Below are 22,643 nucleotides of genomic sequence, written 5' to 3'. Positions count from 1 at the left end.
TTTCTTTCACCAGAGCAGGATCAGAGAGCTCACTCCATCTCTGTTTTTTCCCCAAAAAAACACCTGCAAAAAGCTTGCAAAACTGCTCCGAAGGAGACAATTTAGAGCAAAGGAAAACAAAGGAGTCTTAGCAAGGGATTTCATGCGTGTTATCGCCAACTCCTGTGGTACCAGAACCAGAGTTCTGGGAAATTTTAAGTGTTCAAGTGTTTAAAATATTCAGTTTCAGGGGTGGATGTAATTGATGTATAAAGGTATGGATCAGCGGCAGGGTGGCCAGTTCAGCTTTTGATGGGTATATCACATGTTCATATGGACTGTCACGGGTAAGATGGAGAAAGGAAGAACCTTTCCACGGAAAATTGAGTTTGATCCAGCTAATTTAATCCTGACTTGCTCTTGAATGTGAGAAACCTAAATATTGGAGTGTGTGTGTATGAACCGTGCTTTCAAGAAGGGCTAAATGATGAAGTAAGACTGAATGCAGCTTTCAATGTTACAAATTCTTTCAAAACTGCATTAGAGTATCCTCAGAACTCCAGTCCCTCCTTTCCCTCTCTGTTTAATACTAAACTACACAGTTCCCAGGGGCTGTTGCTGTGTGAGCATCCCTGAAGTGCCACATTTGGGTGCACGTGCAGTTTCTGCAGCGCTGCTGTGTTCACTTTGCATCCGGTCTCTGTTAGCCAGGAGAAAGCCCATTCCTACAGTGCTGTAGCCTTGCTGAGGGCAGGTTTCAGGCTGGGAAAAGGGAATATTTGCTTCTGAGTGTACCAAATGTTTTTTGGGAGCATGAAGCTTATCTCTGGAGTATACTGTCTGTTCCCGTTGAGAGTGCCCTCTTTGCAGTGGGGTTTCATAATGTCGTCACCCGAGGAGGGATGAGACCCTGGATACACAAAGCTTTTCTTTAGGAACTGTGCATCTCTGCATGCCAGCCAGCCCTCCTACCGACTTCAGGGCGGCTTCTCTTGGTAAAAGACAGATTTTTCTGGTTTCGTTTCCTAAAGCAAAGCTTGTGGCTGAAGGATCTCTTGGATGACGCAGAGCTGATGTGAGATTTTTTGGCACAGCTTTTTGGGCATGGTGCTTTCCCTTATTTCTGTGGAGAGTAGAGGCGGGAGCCCCAGCTAGACACGGGAGCGGCACAGCGCCCGCGGGTTGTTTCCGGCTGCCAGCACCTGCCAGGAGCACAGGAAGGAGGAGCTGGGCACCGTGCCCAGGCCGGAGCCACCGCACCATGGCGGCCTGAGCCGCACGACACTGCCCTGGCCATGGAGCGCGGCCCCCGGCCAACGGGGCCGGCGTGCGGTACAGCACCCAGCTGCAGGTGAGAGCACACCTGGGCGCGGGGAGCTCCCAGAACACCTGCCAGCCTTTGGCTGAGCTGCCTCGTCTTCTGCTCGCTCTGGTTCCTTCGAGCCTGGTGGGTTCAAGGTGGCTCTGGATCCCTCAGGAAGGGGGGATTCCACCTCACTCTTGGGTAAGGTCAGGAGCAACTATTTGGGGGACATTGCTGAGCTTAGCAGAGCAGAAAAAAAACCCGGCTTTGGGGAAGTGGAGATCTCCACCTGTCTGTGGTGGCTTTGGATCTCCTTGAAGTCGGTGCTGCCGTTGCTCCAGGGGGTTTGGTTTCAGCTTAAGCTGAGGGCATTGGGGTTGTGAGTAAAGGTAAACTCCGTGCTGGTGAGCTGTGTGCAGAGCTTGTCTCTGGGTTGTTTAGCAACAGATCCAACTAAACCTGTTCAAGCGTCGTAAGGCCAGTTTTAACCGAGGGCTGTGGGGCTTCATAAATTAATCGCTACATTGTCAGTGTGTTCTGAGACCTGAGCGAGCTTCTTGTGTAGATCTTCCTGGCTGAGGGTCAGGCAGGGACGGCTGAGTTTGGGTTGCACCTCCAGAGCCTGTTTTGTACCACAGAGCTGTTCCAAACACAGGGTTTTGGATTAAAGCTGGACAGCAGCGTTTCCCACCCCACCTGCAGGCTGTGTGGTGTCTGTCTCCAAGGCCTGGCTTTAGTAGTTATTATCTCGCAGCAACAAAGGAACTGCTGGTTCTGGCACTGATCAAAAAGCTGGCCTGCAGCAAAAAATTTTCTTTTGCTTCCAGTCCCACAGTCCAGCATGTGCCATGGCTGGGAGTGGGAAGGAGATGCTCTCACTGAAGCAATTCAGCTCAAGCTCCTTGTTCCTGGCCAGGTCAAAGCGACACTTGTGAGACATGATCTTCCTTGCCTGGTTTGTTCTCCTGGCAGAAGGTAGCTTTGTTCTCTGATTTGTCTTTATGCAGGACTGAGAGCTTGAGCAAGTCCCTTCCCTGCTTCTGGATCAGTTTCCCCCTGTGCAAATTCAAGAGGGGCTGACCTGATTCAGAACAGCTTCCCTGAAGACAGTACCTGCCCTCCTGGCAGGAAACAGCCCAAGGAGTTTGTCCCCTGTGGGCTGTTGTTGGACTTAGCCCCTTAGAAACATGAGAGTGGTGGAAATGAGTGGTTTTGCAATGTCTTGTGTCTCCTCCTGTGTTGGTAAAGGAGCTGCCATAGTTCTTGGGCTGAGGAGAAACTTCTGCTCTTCCTTGGAAAGGTGCAGAGTGTTTCCTTGGGGTAGTGGCTGGCAGGTGAGGTGCTGCTCAGGCCAGTTTGGCTGCTGTTGGTGCCAAAAGCAAACAGGGATAAAGAAGACACAATGAGAAAAGGGCTGAGGCCAGACCTTCGCTCAGCAAATGAAAGATCACTCTGTAAAACCCTTGAGGGAGCAGCTGAGAGTGTTTTGAGGGCATGGCTGTGGGGAAGGTACCAGAGCAAAGGTTCTCTTCCCTTGCTCGGGGTCGAATGTATCATTTCCATCCAAAGGCCACCAGGGACAGACTGGGAAATAATGTCCTACCATATCTGGCCCGTGGGCTGGGGTGGGGAGGGAGCAGCCAGCAGGGATGGGTTTGGCAGACAGAGACTTTCCTGGTTGAAGGTGCTCATTGTTTTCCTTGCTATTGGCTTCAAACATTGGAGACTTGTGGTCTTGATCCACCTCAGAACTGTAGGAATGAGTGAAGTGTCACAAGGGTTGTGGAGGTCAAGGTCTGGGGCTCAGCTGCTTTGGTTAAGCTGCTGGAGGCAGTCCTGTTTTCCAGACAATTCTGTCTGTACCAGGAAATATGTACAAGTGATTTAAATGAGCTGTTTGCATCTGTGGCATGTTTCTCTGCTGCTCTTGGCACATCACTGTGTTGTAAGGAGGAATTTCATGGCTCATAGCTACACAGATCAGGGCTGTAGGGTACCTTTAGTCCCAGCTTCTCCTCGAGAGCTGCTAAGACTTGAGTATGAAATTCTCTGCTACCACAGACACACAGAAGCATTGTAGCTTTTTCTGAGCTGCTGTGATGCAGGACAGAGCTGCACCAATCAGCCTGGATGGGGCAGCAAGCCAAGCCTGTGCTATCTCTGCAAACATTAACATGAGTTTCTTCTGTAATAAACCTAAAGGAATTTGGTTTCTTGTATGACTCAGGGTGATCACAAGACAATCAAATGCTGTGGAGGGTTAAGCTCAATCTTAGTGTGTGAGACCTTAGTGTGTGTGACCTTTATCTTTCTCTATTACACCTGCCCTCTCTGCCTGGAAGATACACAGTCTGGAGGACTCTGTCCTTGAGCTCTTGCCCCATATTCCTTTTTTAGTTTTGACATCATAATTTTATAGCTTCATGGCCCTTAATACAGAACTGAGGACCAAAAATAATGCACTGGCAAAGTTTCTTCAGTGCTTTACTGCCCATGATGGGGCAACACAGCATGGATATGCCTTATGTAAGCTTTGCTCCCATGTGCGCTGTTTCCATGTATTTCTTTTTAAAAGTAAGAAGAAAAGTGAGGAGATCTTATCAGATCTTTTTCCAGAAGAGTTGTTGGGGTTTGCTGCAAGAGTTGGTGCAGGAGTTGACTTAAGGGTGATGTAGCTGTACTTGAGCTACTTGGGTGAAGTGAGTTGCACATGCTGTTTACATTTGTTTTACTTATTCTAGTGGGAAACGGGCTGTTTTCCATTATGCCAGCACCACAAAGCTGGTGTTGGCTTTCAGGGTGATCCAGGAATTCTCAGCTTTTGAAAAGACGACTTTTCTGGCTCTTTTTGCCGCACAAGCCCACCCTGTTGGTCTCCTGAGCTCTGATCAGGCTTGCTGGCTGTGTCCTGAGATTGTGGCTGTGTCAACAGGTTTCATTGCTCTCATTTCTGATGTGGTATTTGTTTTAGTTTTTATTGAACACCACCCGAGGCAGGTGTGGCTGGAAAAGGGGAGGTGGGAATTGCCTCTTGGATAAACAGGCTGGGATCTGAAAGTTGTAATTACCCTCAAGAGTCAAACCATGCAGTCCAGTGACTCTGCTTCATCTCCGACCTCCCTAAGCCTCCTCTAGCCTGGCATTTTATGGGTTCCTTTCCTTGGTTGTGTACGTTGGTATCAGACAGGTATGGTTTTTGCTGTGAGATTTGATTTGGTTGCACACCTGCTTTTAGCTTGTATGATCTGAGCAGCTTTGGCCCTGAGCAGTCCTGTGGCAGACAGCAGAGTCTGGAGTTGGGAAAGTCAAAGGAAGTAGGTGAATCTCATGTCTGGTGCTGGATGAACAAATTACGTGGTGGTCATAAGGGACAGGTGAAACTAGTGGCCAGGAGCCCAGTCCTTCTGTGGGTCAGGGTCTTGTGAACAGGTGCAGACACTGAGAGAGAGATGGAGCAGCTGTTTTGGAGAAGAGGGAAACAGTGAGGGGTTTGGTGCCCGGGACACATCACCATGTTGGTGGGACTGCCAAACAAGGCAGAAACCAGCCTCTTATGGAGGATGCCAATCTCAGAGGGACCCCTGCTTTGCATACATCATGCTGGATGATGTATTCCATGGCATATCCTAGCCTTTCCATGATCCCCCACTGCAGGAGGATCTCTCAACTTTCCCATATAATCTCCAGTGAATAGCTGGTTCCCACCACCCCCATGTACTAGCAGCATTTCCTGCTGACAGAATTAGTCACTTCTGCATCTGGTTTGTCCAGTTGGACAGAGCACAGTTACTGTCTAAAAATACACTGCATGGCTTACAGAAGAGGAGTGAGAGGTCTGCTCTTCCCAGAGGTCCTGCTCTGCACAGAAAGCAGGAGCCCTCGAAGCGCTCAATAAATCCAATCTATGTCCACTTCTTTTCCAAGTTTCTTCTTGGAGTTGATACTCAGGGGAAACTGAGGCATAAAAGGACTGAGGCAGTGCCTGTCTGAACCTTTCACTGGATTGGTTTTGCTGCCACAGCTGATACTGTGACCACATCCCTCTGACCCTGTGTGGGGAGCCTGGCTGTACTGGCAGGAGTGAGTGAGGAGGAGCAAGAGGAAGTAACTGCTCCAGTGACTAAGGCAGAGAGAATATCAAGGGAGGTTTTCTGTTAATAATGTTTATTGGAGCAGTTTCCTTGAGAAGGGTGAGACAGTCTGACCTTGAGTCACTTGAGACTAGAGATGGTTTCTGGAGGAGCCATGGACAAGGTGAGAGCAGGACGTGTTCAGTTCCTCTCTGGTTTACAGCTGCCACTGTTCAGAGCACGTGAGGGAAATGTGCAGCAGCCATCAACTAAAGGAGATTAACATTCCAGTTGTCTTTTTCTTGATTTAACTGTTATCTTTGAGCCTGTCTTGTATGTGATTTTGTCTAGTTTCCATCTAGCTCAGAGGATGGTGACAGGGTATTTTTCCTTCCAAGAGCTGGGAGCAAAGGTGATGTGTAGCACAGGGAATGAGAGGGGCAGAGGCTGAGCTGCACTCGTGGGGCACAGGCAAGTCTAGTCCTCACATCAATCAGGTGGTTTTTGTGCTGAGTGTGGGCAGGGAAGTTTCAGCCTCTTAGAGTTCAGGACAAGGGGCCTCATCTGAGACCTTCTGTATGGCCTGATTCACCATTCCAGCAGTGCTTGGGGGATGCTTCAGATCCTTCACTGGATGTTAGGAAGAGTTTGCAGGAATGGCTGTTACTTACCCAGGCTGTGATGGGTGAGGGCTCTTCACATAAGTATCTGTGTTGGCTGAGGAACATAGTGGCAGCCATAAGGTATGGGAATGGGAAAGGGCAAGAGCTGGAATACAAGCAAGGAGGGAGGGAAAGGGAAGCCTTTTTGGATTGTATCTCCTATCTGCCTATTGTGTCAGGTGACTTCTGGCAAGTAACTGTCAGTGGCTGCATGTACATGCACCTTGTACTGGAGGAAAAACAAAGTAACCTTTCCAGAAGTCCCTACACTCCTGTCATTTCTCCTGAGCTGCTGCTGGCTCAGCTTTTGGAGCGAGAACAAACTGACAAAGGCATGCTGTAAACTCTCACAGGTTTAACATTTTTAATATTTTTTTTTCTAAGGAAGGCAGAGAAATTGCCTAAAGAAAGAGCAGGTGGTAAGCTTTCCTGCCTAATTTCCTTGATCCCAGCAGCAGTACATGTGCCTGTGTGTGCTGGAGGCAGAGGGGAGCTTGTTTGCCTTCTGATTTAATCACAGTGATGATTTTCTCCCTGGGAGTTTTCTCTCTGCAAAGACACAATCTTTAGCTCAAGGGGTTGTGACAGTGTATCAACCACATTGTTGTGCAGTGTTAAACAGCAGGAGCTCCTGCTTGCCGTGGAGCCTTATTTTTTTCTGGCAGTTTGGTGAAACTGAAGCGTAGGAATTTTGCAGAGGGCTGAAGGTCCCCACAGCTGAAGGGTTTTCCTATGGAAAATTGGTTTTCTTTGCAGTCCTTCCTTGCTGGCTCCAGAAGTCTGGGGAAACTGATAGATCATTGTCCTGGGTTGAATATGATGTCTCTGTATCCCCAATCGTCTGTTCTGTGTGTGCTGTAGGTTGTGGTCTGTACCTGTAAGAGTGGTTCTGAGGGTGAGCAGGGAAGAAGATGCACGCAGTTTGTTTTTAAAAAGTGTTCACTCCTCCACATTCCTTTTTTTTTTTTTTTTTTTTTTTTTTTTTTTCCTCGGAACAATGTGTTCGTTGGCTACTTGGACAGTGACCAGGAGAGGGTTTTTTTTCCTTTCAGTTAGTTTAGCTAGCTGAGGCAAAGAAGCTTCCTAGACTGGTTTTTTTCCCCTTTTCTTGGGACTGTTTAAGTCTGCTCTGGACTGAAAACTCAGAGAAGGACTGGGATCCGGCATCCGTGGCCCACCGGGGTCTGGACCTCTGCATTTTCCAGCACCAGAGAGACTGAGATTGATAAAAGACTGAGAAAGAGCTGAGCTAACTTCTGGCGAGAACCTCTTCAGTTTTGCCATCTCTCTTTGGAGCAGCTAGAGGTTTTGTTGTTTAATTGTTTCATTCTTCATGCTCGTGGGCATTTTGTTTCTTAAATAAATAGTTTTTTCCACTTTTCTCTGAGGAAATTCTTTTTCCCAGACCGGCTAGGGGTGGGGCCGCTTGGATTTGCTCCCCAGAGGAACCCCATTCAGAGGTTTCCTCCCAAATTTGACCTAAACCAGGACAATCATTCAAGCCCCTCAGACTGTTTTCTTGCCACAGACTCCTGCAGATGTTGATAAAGAATTAAATACTTTGCTTTCTGCCAACAGCAGCAATGTCTTGGAAGTCCTGACAAGGCTCAACATTGTGAGCAGCCCTGTGGGAGGGAGAAAGGATGTGTTTGCAAGTTTTGTGACCAGTTTCTTCTCTTTATCAGATTTGGAGGTATTTATTACATGATTGGAAAACTGGTAGGAACCAGACGAATGTTTGGAAGACAGTCTGTGTAAAACTCCATGTAGTCTTTACTTTGATTGAAGAATTTCGTGATTTAGGATGTGTCTGTCTTGAAGCTTTATTTTGTGTGTCATCTGTTTCAGAGTTTCCTTGGGTTATATCTTCAGGCTTTTCCTGTATGATCAGAAGCCAAGAGGATTCAGAGCATTCCCTATGGGATTGTCCTCTGCAGCCCTGCTAGGTCTTCTTATTTGGAAGTGGGTGGATTTGGGGATGGAAACAGTTCTTTCTGCCTAACCTCAGGCAGTATAACTCCATAATAAACAGAGGCTCCTTCCCTGAACTGCCACATAATAAACTGGGAGGATTCTGAGAGCAGCTGGTGGGTTGCTCTGGTCTTGGTGGTCTTCTCGTGTTTGCAGAGGATTAAACTTATGGAGTCCTTGACAAAAACTCGGAGTAAGGTGCCTGTCACTTCTCTTCTGTTGTGAAGGGCCCCGGGTAAGTACTGCAAGGAGGAGAGGCTGCAGTGGGGTGTGGAGGGTGGGAGGAGAGCACAGGCCTTGGGTGAAGAAAAGGGCAAAGAAGTGGGGGAGTGGTTCAAGTGGGAGCTGGGCTTTCCTGCCAGGTGAGGCTGAGGAAAGATAAGATGAAGCGCCTACTGGAAGTTGAGTGAAGAATGCAGTGAGGATGGCTTGTTCCTTATGTCTGCACAGCAGGCTCAGAGGTCCCTCTGTTAGCAGGATCCCCTTTTCTAGTTGTTTCTCATAGAATCTCAGAGTGGTTTGGGTTGGAAGGGACCTTAAAGACCATCAAGTCCCACCCCCTGCTATGGGCAGGGACATGTTCCATTAGACCAGGCTGTTCCAAGCCCTGTCCAACCTGACCTTGAACACTGCCAGGATAAGGCAGCTACAGCTTCTCTGGGCAATCTCTGCCAAGGCCTCACTGCCCTCACAGGGAGGAATTTCTTTCCAGTATCCTGTCTAACCCTGCTATCTTTCATTTCAAGGCCATTCCCCCATGTCCTATCAAGCCATATCCCCCTTGTCCTATTTTTCCTGAATTTAGGGGCTTGTGACATTTGCATCAAATTAACTGAAGCTGTTGGAGTAGGTTTGTGTGTGCCCTGGGCTGAGAGAGGACAGGCAAACCCTATGTTGTGGAGACAGCATTACCCTTCTGGAGCACGGGGCATGTGGAAACGCTGCAGATTTGTGCAAGTCGGCACTTTGTGCCATGGTGTCCATGCTCAGGTTCCAGAGGCCAGGAAGCTGCTAAATGCCTGGTGAGGAGAAATGGGAAGGTGGTGAGCAGAATGGTGAGGGATCCTCCTGCTTTGGGCCTTTGCAGCAGACGCAGTGCCCTTCCTGCCCAAGGGAGGCACAGATCGGAAGCAGATGTGGTGAGCTTCGCCCACACCACTGCCAGTGCTGGGAGGAGAGGAAGTGTCCCCTGGGTCAGAGTGCAGATAGGATGCAGAGGTGCAGGATGGAGGAATGGAACAAAAGGCGAGAGAAAGTGAAACCCCGGGGCACCAATGGTTTCACAGTTGATGCAGAGCTCGATGCTTCAACACATCTTCCCTTTCACTTCCTCACCCAGCCCGTTATGGGGTAGTGATGACAGCGAGAGCTGTGTCATTCCTCGTTTCTCTCTTCCATGTCTTGTTCCAAGAGCATGGCTGCTCATGGGCTGTGGGGATGTTTTGTGTGTTCATCTTAGCTTTTTGATTTATTTCTTTTAGCAAGTGTTTGTGCTGCATGGGAGATTCCAAGCAGAAACACAGGTTTCTGTTGGCCCAGGAGGCCTGACAGAGAACTGTGAAAATAAAAGAAGCAGTTTGAGCTCTTCTTTTAGGGAAATGCTATTTATAGCCTGCTGTGCCCCATGAGCTCTGGGTGACATACCTGCACACAGTGAGCACTTTCTGGGAATGAATGTTTCTCTGCAATTTCATCTGCCGAGGCAGATCTTGGAGCATTTGGGCTTGTGACTTGCTGTGGTCACAGGAGGTTATGTGGACTTGCCCCTGAGTTTGCTTGAGCTCGTGACCTTACATTAGGCTCAAAAAGGAATATACATGTGCAGAAAAGCAAAGAAGAAACCTTCAGGGTTTCAGAAGAACCTTCAGAGAAACCTGCCATGGCTGTGGAGCTGGTGATGCTGAGGTTTGCCCTCAGTGCTGCCACATTCCTTGTCTTCAGATGTGCTTCATGCTGCTCTGTGGCTGGACCTCCCATGCAAGTGTTTTGGAACATCTTTCTCACTGTCCTGCCCTCCCTTCTCTCCCAGGACATGAACAACCTGGATGAAGGAGTGGAGTTCCTCCTGCCATGAACTCCAAGAAGATGGAGAGCGCGGCCCAAAGCGCCAGGTGGTGGTCACCGTCCTGATCATTGTTTTTCTGCTTGTCTCCCTCACCACTGGCCTCCTGTTTTGGGCACTTCAAATGTGAGTGTGACATCTAGTGGGTAGTGACACATAGGGTGACACCCTGGGAACATATCCATCCACATGGAAAAGCTTTTTACCTGGTGTTGCTCACATATCCTCTCTCAAGCTCTGGAGGACACCGTTTCCACCTCTCTGCCCCAATTGCTGTCACTGGTATCTACTGTGACACTAGTCCCAGCCCTTACTGCCCTTCCTGACCTGAGCTGTTCTCTTCCAGATAGGAACACACCCATCCAAGAAGGTTTCAACGGCCACTTGCGGGTTCTGAACTGGGAATTCCTGGATGCCTATGAGAACTCCAGCTCTCCAGAATTCAGTATGCTGGCCAAGAAGGTGAAGAGCACGGTAAGAGGTTTCTTTGCCTCTCTCCTTCTGCAGCAAGGAATTTTTCTCTTGCCCCATGGCCATGGGGATATGCCATGTAAGATTCACTGGAGCTTTCCCTGCTTGCTGTGATACACTGGCTGGGAGGGGGGACCTTCTTTGGAGCTGGATCTTGACATCCCAGCTCCAGCCCAGTGCCACAGCATCTCCCTGTGCTATAGGAACTTCCAGGGCACGTCCCAGAATCACTGGATGGGTCAGGGCCAGGAACTGAGCCAGAAGGATGTCTGAAGGAGACTGAGGCAGTGGCTGGTCTTGCCTCATCACTCAGACTTGGGGATTTACTTCCCCCAGGGAAGATTGGGGTGAACTGGGTCAGAACAGGCTGTGATGGGCAGCTCTGGGCTCTTCTGGGGCTCTCAACTCTCCTTCTTTCTCTCTTTGGCTCTGCAGATGCATGCACCCAGGATGCCAGGTATGTGCCCTGGTTTTCCTTCAGAGGCTTGAAGCTCTGTCTGTCTTTAGCCTTTCCCTTTTCCTCACTTCTAGGCATGCTGAACACCCCTTGTTAACCCTTTCAGGTGGAGGAGATCTACAAGAATCATGCTGATATTGGTCCTTACCACAAGAGACAGTGATCACTGCCTTCAGGTGAGTGTTTAGGCACTGCCTGAGTCTCATCCAGGATGCCGGGATATTACACTAGCCATTTACCCTCCTTCCCAGGATGCTGGGATGGAATCACCCACTAGTCATCTGAGTGACACAGGAAAAGATGGGCAGTAAAAATTGACCTGAAAATGCATTTTGTTTTCTGCCAGATGTCTTGAGAAAATCAAGGTATGGTGCAGTGAACTGCAGTGGGTGGTGCCTGGCAGCATTGAGAGAGACTCCCTGGGCTGGCAGGCAGTTTGCTGTTTGCTTAACTTGTCATTGAAATTCTCCCTTCCTTGTGGCCAGGCTCCAAAAATAGCTCATCAAGTAGTCTGGCCCCTTCTTCTAGCGGTATTTGAGTCCTCCCATGTCTGTCCTTGCCCTCACCGCACAACTGCCCTTCCCACAGTGAAGGCAGTGTCATTGCCTACTACTGGTCAGAATTCCTTGTGCCCAAGTACCGGGAAGAGAGCCTGGACAGGGCAATGGCTGACAAGCAGAGCCTGGTGCAGAGGTGGAACCCCCGCCTGAGAAACCCCATGCTGAAGGTGGAGTCGGTCATCGCTTTCCGTGAGTATGGTTCTTTTGTCCCTGGGGCTCTGCATGGGACCTGGTGGGATATTACTCTGGAAGGAGAATGTGCTGGTCACAGCCCTCCCATGGGAAAGCCAGCCCTGTGTATACTGTAAGGACCTGGATGTCACAGCACAGCTTAATGGATGTACAGCCTGAAGGGGGCTGCACAGACCTGCTTCCCTTTCCTGAAAGGTTCTGTCTTCTCTGAGCCCAGGGAAGAGGGACAAGGATGAACTCTCCCTCTGCAGAGGAAAATTTTGCTCCCTCACCTGCCAGAGGCTAGGCAAGAGCAGCCTCTCCTGCCAGTTTGTAGGGAGAGACTCCACAAACAAGGCCAGATCAATGACAGTCTGAGGAACAACCTTGGCTTTGTGCCCATGGATTTCCCCTAGCCCAAAGGGTGATACCAGCTCTCTTTTCTCCTGCAGCTGTGGACCCCAGCATAGCTCACTCTGCCCGGGACAGTAAGTACAGTTCTTCTCCATCTCAGTGGTCTCTTTAGGGTGGTGTTTCTCTTGCCAGATGGGGAAGGGTCTGGAGAGAGGTGCTCTGCATGCAAGGCAGACTCCAGTGTGCTCCTTGGAGCTGGTTTGAGGTTGGATGGACTGTGGTACAGGCCTTGCTGTTATCCAGAAGAGCCATCTGCCCTGTGATAGCCTGCAGAAGTTATTCTCTGCATCCTAGGGAAAGGCAGGGCGAGACTTGTTTGCCTTGTTAACTGTTCCCTACTCTCTGGGCAGACAGCTGCATGTTTCTCCCTTCATGCCAAGGAAGGGGAAGTCACCAGTTTCACCACGCCAGGCTTCCCCAACAGCCCATACCCCAACAATGCCCTCTGCTACTGGGCACTGAGGCAGATGCCAGCTCCAGCATCAGTCTCACCTTCAAGACCCTGGAGCTGGAGCCATGCAGAGATGACAGTGACTACATCAAGGTCTACGACTCTCTGAGCCCCGTGGAGCCCCATGCCTTGGTTAGGTGGGTGTTCCTGTATGGCACCAAGTCTAGAGTGATCCTGAGGTCCTGTGTGTCCTGTGCTTGCACTGCTCAGAGCTGAGCTGTGCTGCTTGAGGCTCCCTGGGCAGCAGTGCCTCATGGATTCTGTCCCTTGCTTCCTAGGCTTTGTGGAAATTATGCTCCGTCCTACAACCTGACGTTCCTGTCCTCCCAGAACGTCATGCTAGTCACATTAGTTACCAACAAGGAGGGTCGATTCCCTGGTTTTAAGGCTGAGTTCTTCCAACTCCCAAAGATGAAAGGTGAGCTAAGATGAAAGGTGAGGCCTTGGCTTGTTTCCCCATCTCTCCCCTGCCATGGGCAGCTGAACAGAGGTGGCTGTGGCTCTGGTCAGTTTGTCAGGGATGTTTCCAGGGCTGGAGCACCTGGAAGCAGGTCACCTCTTGGTGCTTGCCTTGCCCACATTGTTCTTGGCTGCTTGGTAAAGATGTCCCTCGAGGAGGCAAAAATAAGAATTATGTTGGGTTAGACATGCAGATGAATGTATACAGGAAGCATGTAGTAGGTCTGCTGGGTTCTCTCAAGCCTTGGAGCAGAGCTGCGCTCTCCAGAGAGTGACTTAATCTTGTTAGAGACTGTTGCCTCTGATGACAGCCAGCAGAGGCTTGGAAAAACCACATCTAAATCTCTAACCTGTCATTACCTTCCTGCTTGTGCTTAGCCTGCGGTGGGACCCTGAAGGGAGACAGCGGCAGCTTCACTACTCCCTATTACCCAGCACACTACCCCCCAGACACGGACTGTGTCTGGAACATTGAGGTGAGATGGGCCCTCTCTTTCCCTTAACAAGTCTGTCAAATGACCCTGGTTATACAGGACATGGTGCAAGGGAACTTGCAGTAGCTGGGCCCAGAGGCTCCAAGTCTAGCATGACTGAGGGAGCCTTTAGGACCTGGGGGCAAAGGCAGAAGAGGTTGCAAAAGGCCTGAACCCCATAGGAGCCCATGAAATAGCCTGTAACTTTACACAAAAAGGATGAAAGAGTGGGCTTTGGGACAGGCCAGTTACTGGCTGTTGACCAGAGGTCTGGCTTCCACCCCTTTGTATGGCTGTTCCACTGGGGATTCTGGGGCCAAGGTGACTCAGTCTTTTTTATGAGGCTGTTTCTTTTCCTGGTAGAAAACTGACCTCCTCTTTTCAGCTATCTTCTGTCCTCCCCCCAAGCACAACCCTCTTTCTGTGAAGCTATTCCTTTTTCCTTGCTCCAGAAAGCAATATCCCACTTACTATGCTTCCTTTTGCAGGTTCCCCCTATAAAGAATGTGAAGGTGCGTTTCAATATGTTCTTTGTGCTGGAGCCCGGGATCCCAGTAAGCTCCTGCACCAAAGACTATGTGCAAATCAATGGCACAAGGTGGGTGTTGAGTGGCTGAACCCATGGAGGGGCTTTGTTTAGTTACACAGAACCTTGTGCTTTCCTTAATCTGCTGTGGAAACAAGTGTGCTGGTGCTGTCAGGACTGGGAGAAGGCAGGAGGGTGCCCAGGACTGCCCCATGATGAGTGGGGAGCCCCACACTTGGTTCTGTGGTGTGCTGAAGCTGAACCCCTGCCAGGTGCTGTGGAGCATCACAGCATACAGCTTATGTGTGGGAAGGCAGAAACATCTGGGGTGGGTTTGCTTGAACGAGCACCTCTCCATTCTCAGGGCATTCATATCCTGTGATGCATTTCCTGATGCATTGCCCAGCCTGATATAAGCTGGGTCTGACAGAAGACTTGGTACCTCACAGTCAGGAGATTAACCTTGTTTCGCAATGTTTGGACAAGGAATCTGACCCTGCCTCAGTTTCAAAGTCAGCACCTGCCTCTGCACTGCTGTTCATGTACATAATCCCACCCGCCCGTGGTGAGATGGGATCCTGCACGAGTCCAGTGTATCTGAGATCAGACACATCATGGGGCAGGCAAGGATGTGGAAGAAAACTTGTTCCCAGTCATTCCTAAGATCAGAAGTTGGTGTTTACAACTGGTCCAAACCTTCTGCCAGCAGCAGCAGAATTCAGACCCTGAGGCCCAGCAATCTGTGCTGGGATCAGACCTGCTCTGTGCTCTCCTGCCCCCTCATCTCCCAGGCTGTGAAGGGAAATCAGGGATAGAAGGAGGTTTTCTTGGTGCTGACCTCCAGCCTTTTGACTTCCCTTGCTCTCTCCCTGCAGGTACTGTGGGGAACGTTCCCAATTTGTGGTGGCCAGTACTACCAACAAAATCGAGCTCCGGTTCCACTCGGACCAGTCCTACACAGACACAGGCTTCTCTGCAGAGTTCCTGTCCTATGACTCCAGTGACCGTGAGTTGAAACCCTGAGGCTGGGGTGAGGAAAGTGATTTCTCTGAGATCTGGAGCTCCTCTGTGCTTACACTGCCCTGTAAACTGGGAAGCAGCCTTTTCCAGGGGGATAGCAGCATGCCTTGCTTTTCCTGCAAACCTCCTGGTCTTCCTGCTGTGTTCTGCTGTAAGCAGGCATAGGGAACTCTGCAGAAGGCATGTAGAGGGGACACCAAGAGGGCTCATGTGTGATATTGTCCCTTTCCCCTTCTCAGCCTGCCCTGGCAAGTTCACTTGCAATACCGGCCGCTGCATCGACAGGAGCATGCGCTGTGATGGATGGCTGGACTGCGTGGATGGCAGTGATGAGAGGTCCTGCAGTAAGTCCAGCCCTTGTTTCCCTTTGGCACAGCATGAGAAAGGCCATATTGCCCCAGGTGGTTAGGGTTGTTCTGGGTAGTGTGACTCGGTGCTGGTGGGAACCAGCACTGCCACCTTCCTCCAGGCTGAAGTGAGAATTCGGTGCACAATTTGGGATCCCTTCTCAGCATAGGAGCTATGGGTTCCTGCTAATCCAGGCCTCTCCCAGTGGCATCACCCTCCCTTTCCTGTTCCTCCCAGCTGGGAATGTGTTTTTCTGTGTAATCCTGCTGGTTGTGGGTTTGGCTGAACTGAGTGGTGTGGAAGGACACATTTCATTACCCAGCTGGCCAGGCTTTGCAGAGCTCATCTGGAAAACCTGTGGGACACACAGAAGTTGTTTCTTTGTGCAGCAGGTTTTCCTCTTGGATTAGAAGAGCTGTCCTATAGTTAATGTTATTGTCCAGGGTCTGCAATTTATTAGAAAGGACGAGATGCCCTGGTTTGGAAGGGCAGTTATCTGTTGAAGAGTGTGCTGCTGGCCCATAATCCTGGTTTCTCAGGTGCTTTCACACTGCTTGCAGCAATTGCTTTGTTTCAGTATTGCCTCTGGTTGTCCTGCTGTTGTGATGTCAGCTTCAGCCTCCACTGCCTCAGACACAACAGCTCCAAATGGCTTTGTTCTTCAGGAAAGTGGAAGTACTGTGGATGTACTGAATGTGTTGTGTATTTATGTACATGACCACGGTCCCAAGCTGATTGCTGGGGTTACCAAGTGCTTGCTGACCCACTGGGAGAGCTGCCATGGTGGGTGGGTTACTGGTGACTCCACAGGTGCTTTTGCAGGCCTCTCCCCTAATTTCTAGCATTGGAACAGCCTGCCCGGGGGAGTCACCATCCCTGGAGCTGTCAAGGGAATAACTGGATGTGGCACTCTGTGCTCTGGTCCAGTTGACAAGGTGGTGATTGGTCTCAGGTTGGACTTCATGCTATTGGAGGTCTTTTCCAACCTAAATGATTCTGCGATTCTTACTCTGCTCTTCCAGCCTGTACCGAGCAGCAGTTCAGGTGCCAGAACGGCTGGTGCAAGCCGAAGTTCTGGGTCTGTGACAACGTGAATGACTGCGGCGACAACAGCGATGAGCTACAATGTAGTGAGTGACTCACCCTGCAAGCACAAAGGGCTGAGGGCTCCAGCAGCCACAGGGGGCAATGAGGGTGATGGAGGTTCTTGGGTTGGAGAGAAGCAAGTGCTGTGCTGGAAATGAGCAGGCAAAAAAACCCAGGTATGCCGAGGACTCACCTGGTACAGGTGAATGAGAGCTCAGAGGCAAGAAGGATGAGCAGAGGTGTAGGAATAGAAAGGGCTGATAACTGAGTGGTGGTGTGCAGTTTGGAGAAGAGATTGGAGACACACTATGTTGGAGCTGCAGAGGCTTTATTTGTCTTGTGTGCTGAGGTGCTGCAGGATTCATGCCCAGTCCTCAGGAGCTGCTCTCTGTCCCCAGGCTGTGCAGCTGACAGTTTCAAGTGCAACAACGGGAAGTGTGTCCCCAGCACACAGAAGTGTGATGGCAAGGATGACTGTGGGGATGGGAGCGATGAGGGCAGCTGCAGCACAGGTGAGGGTGACTGCCATCAAATGCAGCCTCTGATGGAATTCCTTAGGGCTGGGCACCCTCGTGTGTGTGTGTGTGCATGGGGTGGAAATGCCCTAGGGTGGGCAGAAGAGGTGAAGGTGATGTGACCTCCCTTGAACCAGGGCTAACCCCTGTGCCTCCATCTTGCCTGCAGCAGACCAGACCACAGTTCCCTGCAAGGAGTACACATACAAGTGCCGCAGTGGACACTGCATCAGCAAACAGAACCCTGAGTGCGACGGAGAGCAGGACTGTGAGGACCACTCTGATGAGGACAACTGCAGTGAGTGCCTGAGGAATGAGGGAGACATGCATGGGATTCTGGACTGGGCCTCTCAGAGAAACACCCCAGTGTTGCAGAGAGATCCCTGGGGTGTTTGGGTGTTTCTGTGCAGGAGCTTGATCTGGAAATATCCAAGCCACATTCTTTAGTGTCTGTGGAGTGTCTGTATTGTTCAGGAGGGCTTAGATGAATAATACAGTGGCTTATCTCCACTTTACAGAGCTGGCCAGTAAATGCTGTAGCTAATTTAGCATCTGTGTATGGAGTATCAGACCTTTCTGACATGAGTAACAGGGCACTTGTGTTGTCAGATGTCCTGGAGGAACAGAGGGGAGGTATGGGATGGGAACAGGAGAAACCAAGCACCCCTTCTCCTTCTCTGCCCTAGACTGTGGGCTCCGCTCCTACGTCAGGAAGTCACGGATCGTTGGTGGGCAGAACTCAGATGTGGGAGAATGGCCGTGGCAGGTCAGCCTGCATGTCAAGGGCCAGGGACACATCTGTGGGGCCTCGCTGGTGTCGGCAAGCTGGCTGGTGTCGGCGGCACATTGCTTCTTGCCACTGCAAGGCATCAGGTACCAGCCTCACATCCCTGTGCTTCCAAGCATTTCACAGAATCACAAAATAAGCTGAGTTGGAAGAAACCCTCAAGGATCACTGAGTCTGGCTCCTGGCCCTGCACAGCATCATCCCCAAAAGTCACACCATGTGCCCAAGAGTATTGTTCAAATGCATCTTGACCTTGGTCAGGCTTGGTGCTGTGTCCACTGCCCTGGGGAGTCTGTTCCAGTACGTGACCACCCTCTGGAGAAAAGAGCCTTTTCCTGATATCCAAGTTAAACCTCCCTTGACACAACTTCAGGCTATTCTCTTTGGTCCTGTCACTGGGCATCACAGAACAGACATCAGAGTCTGCCCCTCTTCTCTCCCTCATAAGGAAGTTGTAACTGCAGTGAGGTCTCCCCTCAGTCTCCTCTTCTCCAGGCTGAACAGACCATGTGCCCTCAGCTGCTCCCTATACTGCTTCCCCTCAAAGCCCTTCGCCATCTTCAGTGTCCTACTTTGGAAGTTCTCTAATAGTTTAATATTATCCTTATATTGTGGCAACCAAAACCACAGACAATATTCCAACATTGACTCTGAGAGGCATTCTACAAGATAACTGTTTAAGGTAGTGAGTGATGCTGTCTCCAAGGTGAGGTCTCACCTGTGTTTTATGGCCCCCATGCAGGTACTCAGACCCCAGCCTATGGACAGCCTACCTGGGGCTGACCGACCAAGGTGACCGCAGTGGCCCCAATGTACAAACCTGCAAAATCAAGCGCATAATTTCCCACCCCTTCTTCAACGACTACACCTATGACTATGACATTGCTGTGCTGGAGCTGCAGAGTCCTGTCACCTTCACAGCCGTCGTCCAGCCCATCTGCCTGCCCGATGCCACCCACAACTTCCCTGTGGGCAAGGACCTGTGGGTGACCGGATGGGGAGCGACTGCAGAAGGAGGTGAGCACTGGCGTGTGATTTGGGACTTCATTGATGTATTTTAAACAGGTTGCTAAGAGAAGCTGTGGCTACCACATCCCTGGAAGCATTCCAGGCCATGTTGGAGAGGGCTTGAAGCAACCTAGTCTAGGGAAAGTGTCCTTACCTGTGGCCAGGGGTGGAATGAGATGGGCTATAGTTCTCTTTGAATTCAAGCCGTTCTGGGATTCTACAAGTCTATGATTTCTGTGTATCTTGAGGGGAAAAAACAGGGAGCTGCTTAAAAATGTTTTTTTTTACTGAAACTGCTCCTCCATCTTGGCAGGCACGGGAGCCTCCATCCTGCAGAAGGCAGAGATTCGGCTCATCAACCAGACTGTGTGTAACCAGCTCCTGACAGACCAGCTGACACCACGCATGATGTGTGTGGGCATCCTGACGGGTGGTGTGGATGCTTGCCAGGTAAGGCAATGTTGGGAAAAATGGGACAGGAAGGGCTTATGGATATGATTGTCTGGTAAGAAATACTGGAGATGTAAAACCTGTAAGTGAAATAGAAATGAAGGCCAGCTTTGAGATGTAGGCATGGCAGGCAGGAAGACAGTGATTAACTGGAGGTAGGTTGAAGGACAGAAAACAAAAGGACCCAAGAATGCAGTCCATCTCCTCCCTGCCAAGGCATCAAGGAAAAAGTACATAAGAAGAGTAGTCTTTAGAGTTTAGAATGTAGGATGATATGGTAATTTAGTAGTTCTCATAGGTTGCACGCAAAGTTTATAGGTTTTGTATCTTGCACCGGTTGGTCACTGTAAATTAGAATATTCAACACAAAGGAGATATAATGTGTTGGAACAAGGTCCTCACTCTCTTGCTCTCTTACCTCTTACTCTTTTGCTCCTTCCCCTCTCGCCTCTCCTTTTTCCCTACTCTTTTCACTGCGCTCTTACCTCTCTTGCCTCTTCGTCCCTTCTCTTGCCCACTCTCTCCCTCTGCTTCTTCTCCCTCCCTCTCTCCTCCCACCCTGACCCTGGCACTCTTCTTACCTCTCTTACCTCATTCCCCCTCTCTCTCCCTCTCTCTTTGAGGCTTCGCTTCAGCCGAGGCTGGTGGCTGAAAGCAGGCCTCTTTACCCACGGCCCTTGCAATAAAACCACGTTATTCTAGAATATCTCAGGTCTGCAGAGTTCCTTTGTCCCTGCCGTCCACGGATGCCCTTACAAGGCAGCACCTGGATTTAGTGCTGGTTATTAGGCAGGGAGACAGATGTTTGCTCAGCCCTGCTCATTCTGGTACTTACACTTATGTTTACATTTTTAACATAAAACAAATCTATGGGTAATCTTCCTAGATTCAGACAATGGACAGATTACAATGGGCACCAGCAGCAAGTTGTATCGATGCATGACTAAGATTCAAAAACTACAAAACCAAAGGATTTAAACTCTGTCTACCAGGTAGATTGTACACCTGTACTCCAACTCCTGCCTGTTATTCAGTCTTAGTTAGCAAGCCAGGCTGCTTGACTGGTATTTTTATAGCTCTTTGTTCTGGCACTGTGGCTCTTATTGCTGTGCTTAAATATTTGTTTCAGGGAATGGCCAAAAAATTGTAGTGATAGTTGACTTAGATGGGGATTTACTGATTGATTATTCCTTGCTCAGTTTTTGTGATTGACTTTAACACTGCATGAGGATGATCTGTGGGATTGGTGCTTATGCTCCTGTGTGGTTCTGTGCAGGGAGACTCTGGGGGGCCCCTGGTCAGTGTGGAGCCCAGCAGTCGGATGTTCCTGGCTGGCGTGGTGAGCTGGGGTGATGGCTGTGCTCAGAGGAACAAACCTGGGGTGTACAGCCGGCTCACAAGCCTGCGAGAATGGATCCAGGAGCACACAGGCCTCTAGGGATGGATCCCTTCCTGGACAGCACTGGCTAGAGACACTTGGCAGTGCCAGCCATGCACAGCCTCTACTGTGAACTTCAACTCTCCCTCTACCTCGGTGCAAGTGCCTGGGACTCCATGTTGTGCAACCAGAGCTGGTGGTTTGGTTTAGCCCTTAGTCTTAGAAATTTGGAGTTTCCCTTGAGGGGTAAGCTAGTGCAGCTCCCATGAACAATTTGAGTGAGCCTTCATTCAAGATTACATATAGAAATAAACTCAAAAATACACAATTTAAAAAAAAAGACAAACATTTTGTGTTTAGAGACAAACTTTATTGGACAAGTTCATAAACAAGATCTCAGCGTATATTCTGTCGTGCATTTGTTCTCAACGGCCGTCCATACCCCTTTGTCTGGTGTTCAGCCACAGAGGGGTTGAAGGGAGGTCTTGCTGTAGTTTTGGGGGGATTCCCTTTGGGCTCCCTCCCTTGTCCCACACCATAGCCTCTTCCTTCTGTCCTCTGTTCAACTCTGCTTCCAGCATGGCCAAGTCCAGGGCTGGGGGCCTGAGAGATGTTGGGCTGAAACACCATCACTCACCCCAAGGGAAGCCACAGGCAAAGCACAGATGCCATCACTCACCCCAAAGAAAGCCATGGGCAGTGCTCAAGCACCATCACTCGTTGTGAAGGAAACCACAGGCAGAGCTGCTGGCACATGGAGATCCAGAGCTATTTGCATCACTGCATTGTGCCTTAACATAACACTGAGCTGAGCTGATGCAGCATCTTCTGAGCCCCAGGTGCCTGAAGTCACAGGGCTGCACTGAATTCTTCCTGGGGTGCTGCCCACAAGGACAACATCAGTCAAACCAGCCGTACACCTATCTTACTTTTGTAAAGAAAAATGTGACTTGTGAATGTGCTGGTTTTCTTCCTTTATCCTCTGTAGTCTGTTCCTGCCCCAGCAAAGTACACTCCAGCTGAAGTTAGTCCCTTCCTCACGTGTAAATACATTGTTTTGTAAAACTCTCAGAACTGCGATGCTGCAATAAACTGGGTTATTTTCTAATACTGTGGCTCTGTGGTTCTTCTGGGCTTCTGTGTAAGTGTTCCTGAAACAGAAACCTGCAGCACACACCCCCAGTGCTAAGGGGGAAGCTGAGCCTCTCCCAGTAAAACACTTCACTACTCCTTGTGCACGGCAGCTCCGCTATGGTGGAGAGACACACAGAGTCTGGGGGAAAAATCTTCCCAAGAAACAGCTGTAAGGGTTTATAGGAGGATGGTTTGTGCCTCAGCCCTCTCTGCAGTGTTAAGGAGCATTCTGAGATCTGTGCTTACACAGTGCTACAGCAACACAAAAAGAAGCATTTACTGTGGTCATTCTCTTGCCCAGGGATTATCAGCAGCACTTTTGCAGCACTGAGCAAATAAAAGCACAAATGTTTTCATTCCAGTGTCTCACAGTTGCAGTTAAGCTCCCCAGACACATGGCCTACTAAAATCTTCCCTAAACATGAGTTGTTATGGACGATGGCCCCGGAAGGTATCTGGCATAATACAGCATGCAAAAAGATGAAACAGTTCATGAGAAGATCCCAGCAGCTGGGGCCCAGCACCTGCACCCCAGGGAACCTGCAGTGGGGTGTTGCATCACCTGAACACCAGATCCAGCATCTACTCTCTCTGCCTTGTGCCTACATGCAGTTTGGGGATCCTGCCACAAGCAGCAGGATCATGGCCAAGCAAGAAGAAGGCAGATGATTTTCCAAGTCAAAGTGTGAACCCTGTGCAACCAAATCCACAGAGAAGTGTGTTCAGACAGGTTCTGATTTACGAAGCACAGTGTCTTCTACCACAGCACCTTTCCACAGAAGCCTCATTCCACAATCACTTCCTTTTGTCCAAGTACAAAGAGAGAAACAGCCCATGAACTGGCCACCAAAGGTCCACCAGGCCACCAGGAACATGTGCAGCCTCAGT

The 22,643-nt window shown here is 49.9% G+C and overlaps 1 protein-coding gene across 1 annotated transcript; it reads left to right on the top strand.

The window, feature by feature from the left end:
• Positions 1–1,206: 1,206 nt before the first annotated feature.
• Positions 1,207–21,729, top strand: ST14 (ST14 transmembrane serine protease matriptase). The gene is given in 25 exon segments (XM_066334608.1): positions 1,207–1,292; positions 1,295–1,330; positions 10,015–10,045; positions 10,048–10,074; positions 10,077–10,162; positions 10,164–10,173; positions 10,394–10,521; positions 11,082–11,124; positions 11,127–11,151; positions 11,564–11,724; positions 12,159–12,194; positions 12,475–12,582; positions 12,585–12,708; positions 12,850–12,989; positions 13,409–13,506; positions 13,992–14,101; positions 14,905–15,035; positions 15,289–15,393; positions 16,420–16,527; positions 16,882–16,995; positions 17,168–17,296; positions 17,685–17,871; positions 18,528–18,802; positions 19,107–19,243; positions 20,520–21,729. Coding segments are annotated over 25 exon segments (2,529 nt in total). The 5' UTR covers positions 1,207–1,274; the 3' UTR covers positions 20,682–21,729.
• Positions 21,730–22,643: the final 914 nt, after the last annotated feature.

Source organism: Sylvia atricapilla, chromosome 23, assembly GCF_009819655.1.
Source record: "Sylvia atricapilla isolate bSylAtr1 chromosome 23, bSylAtr1.pri, whole genome shotgun sequence".
Lineage (NCBI taxonomy): Eukaryota > Metazoa > Chordata > Aves > Passeriformes > Sylviidae > Sylvia > Sylvia atricapilla.
This window is presented reverse-complemented; position numbering and strand designations above follow the sequence as displayed.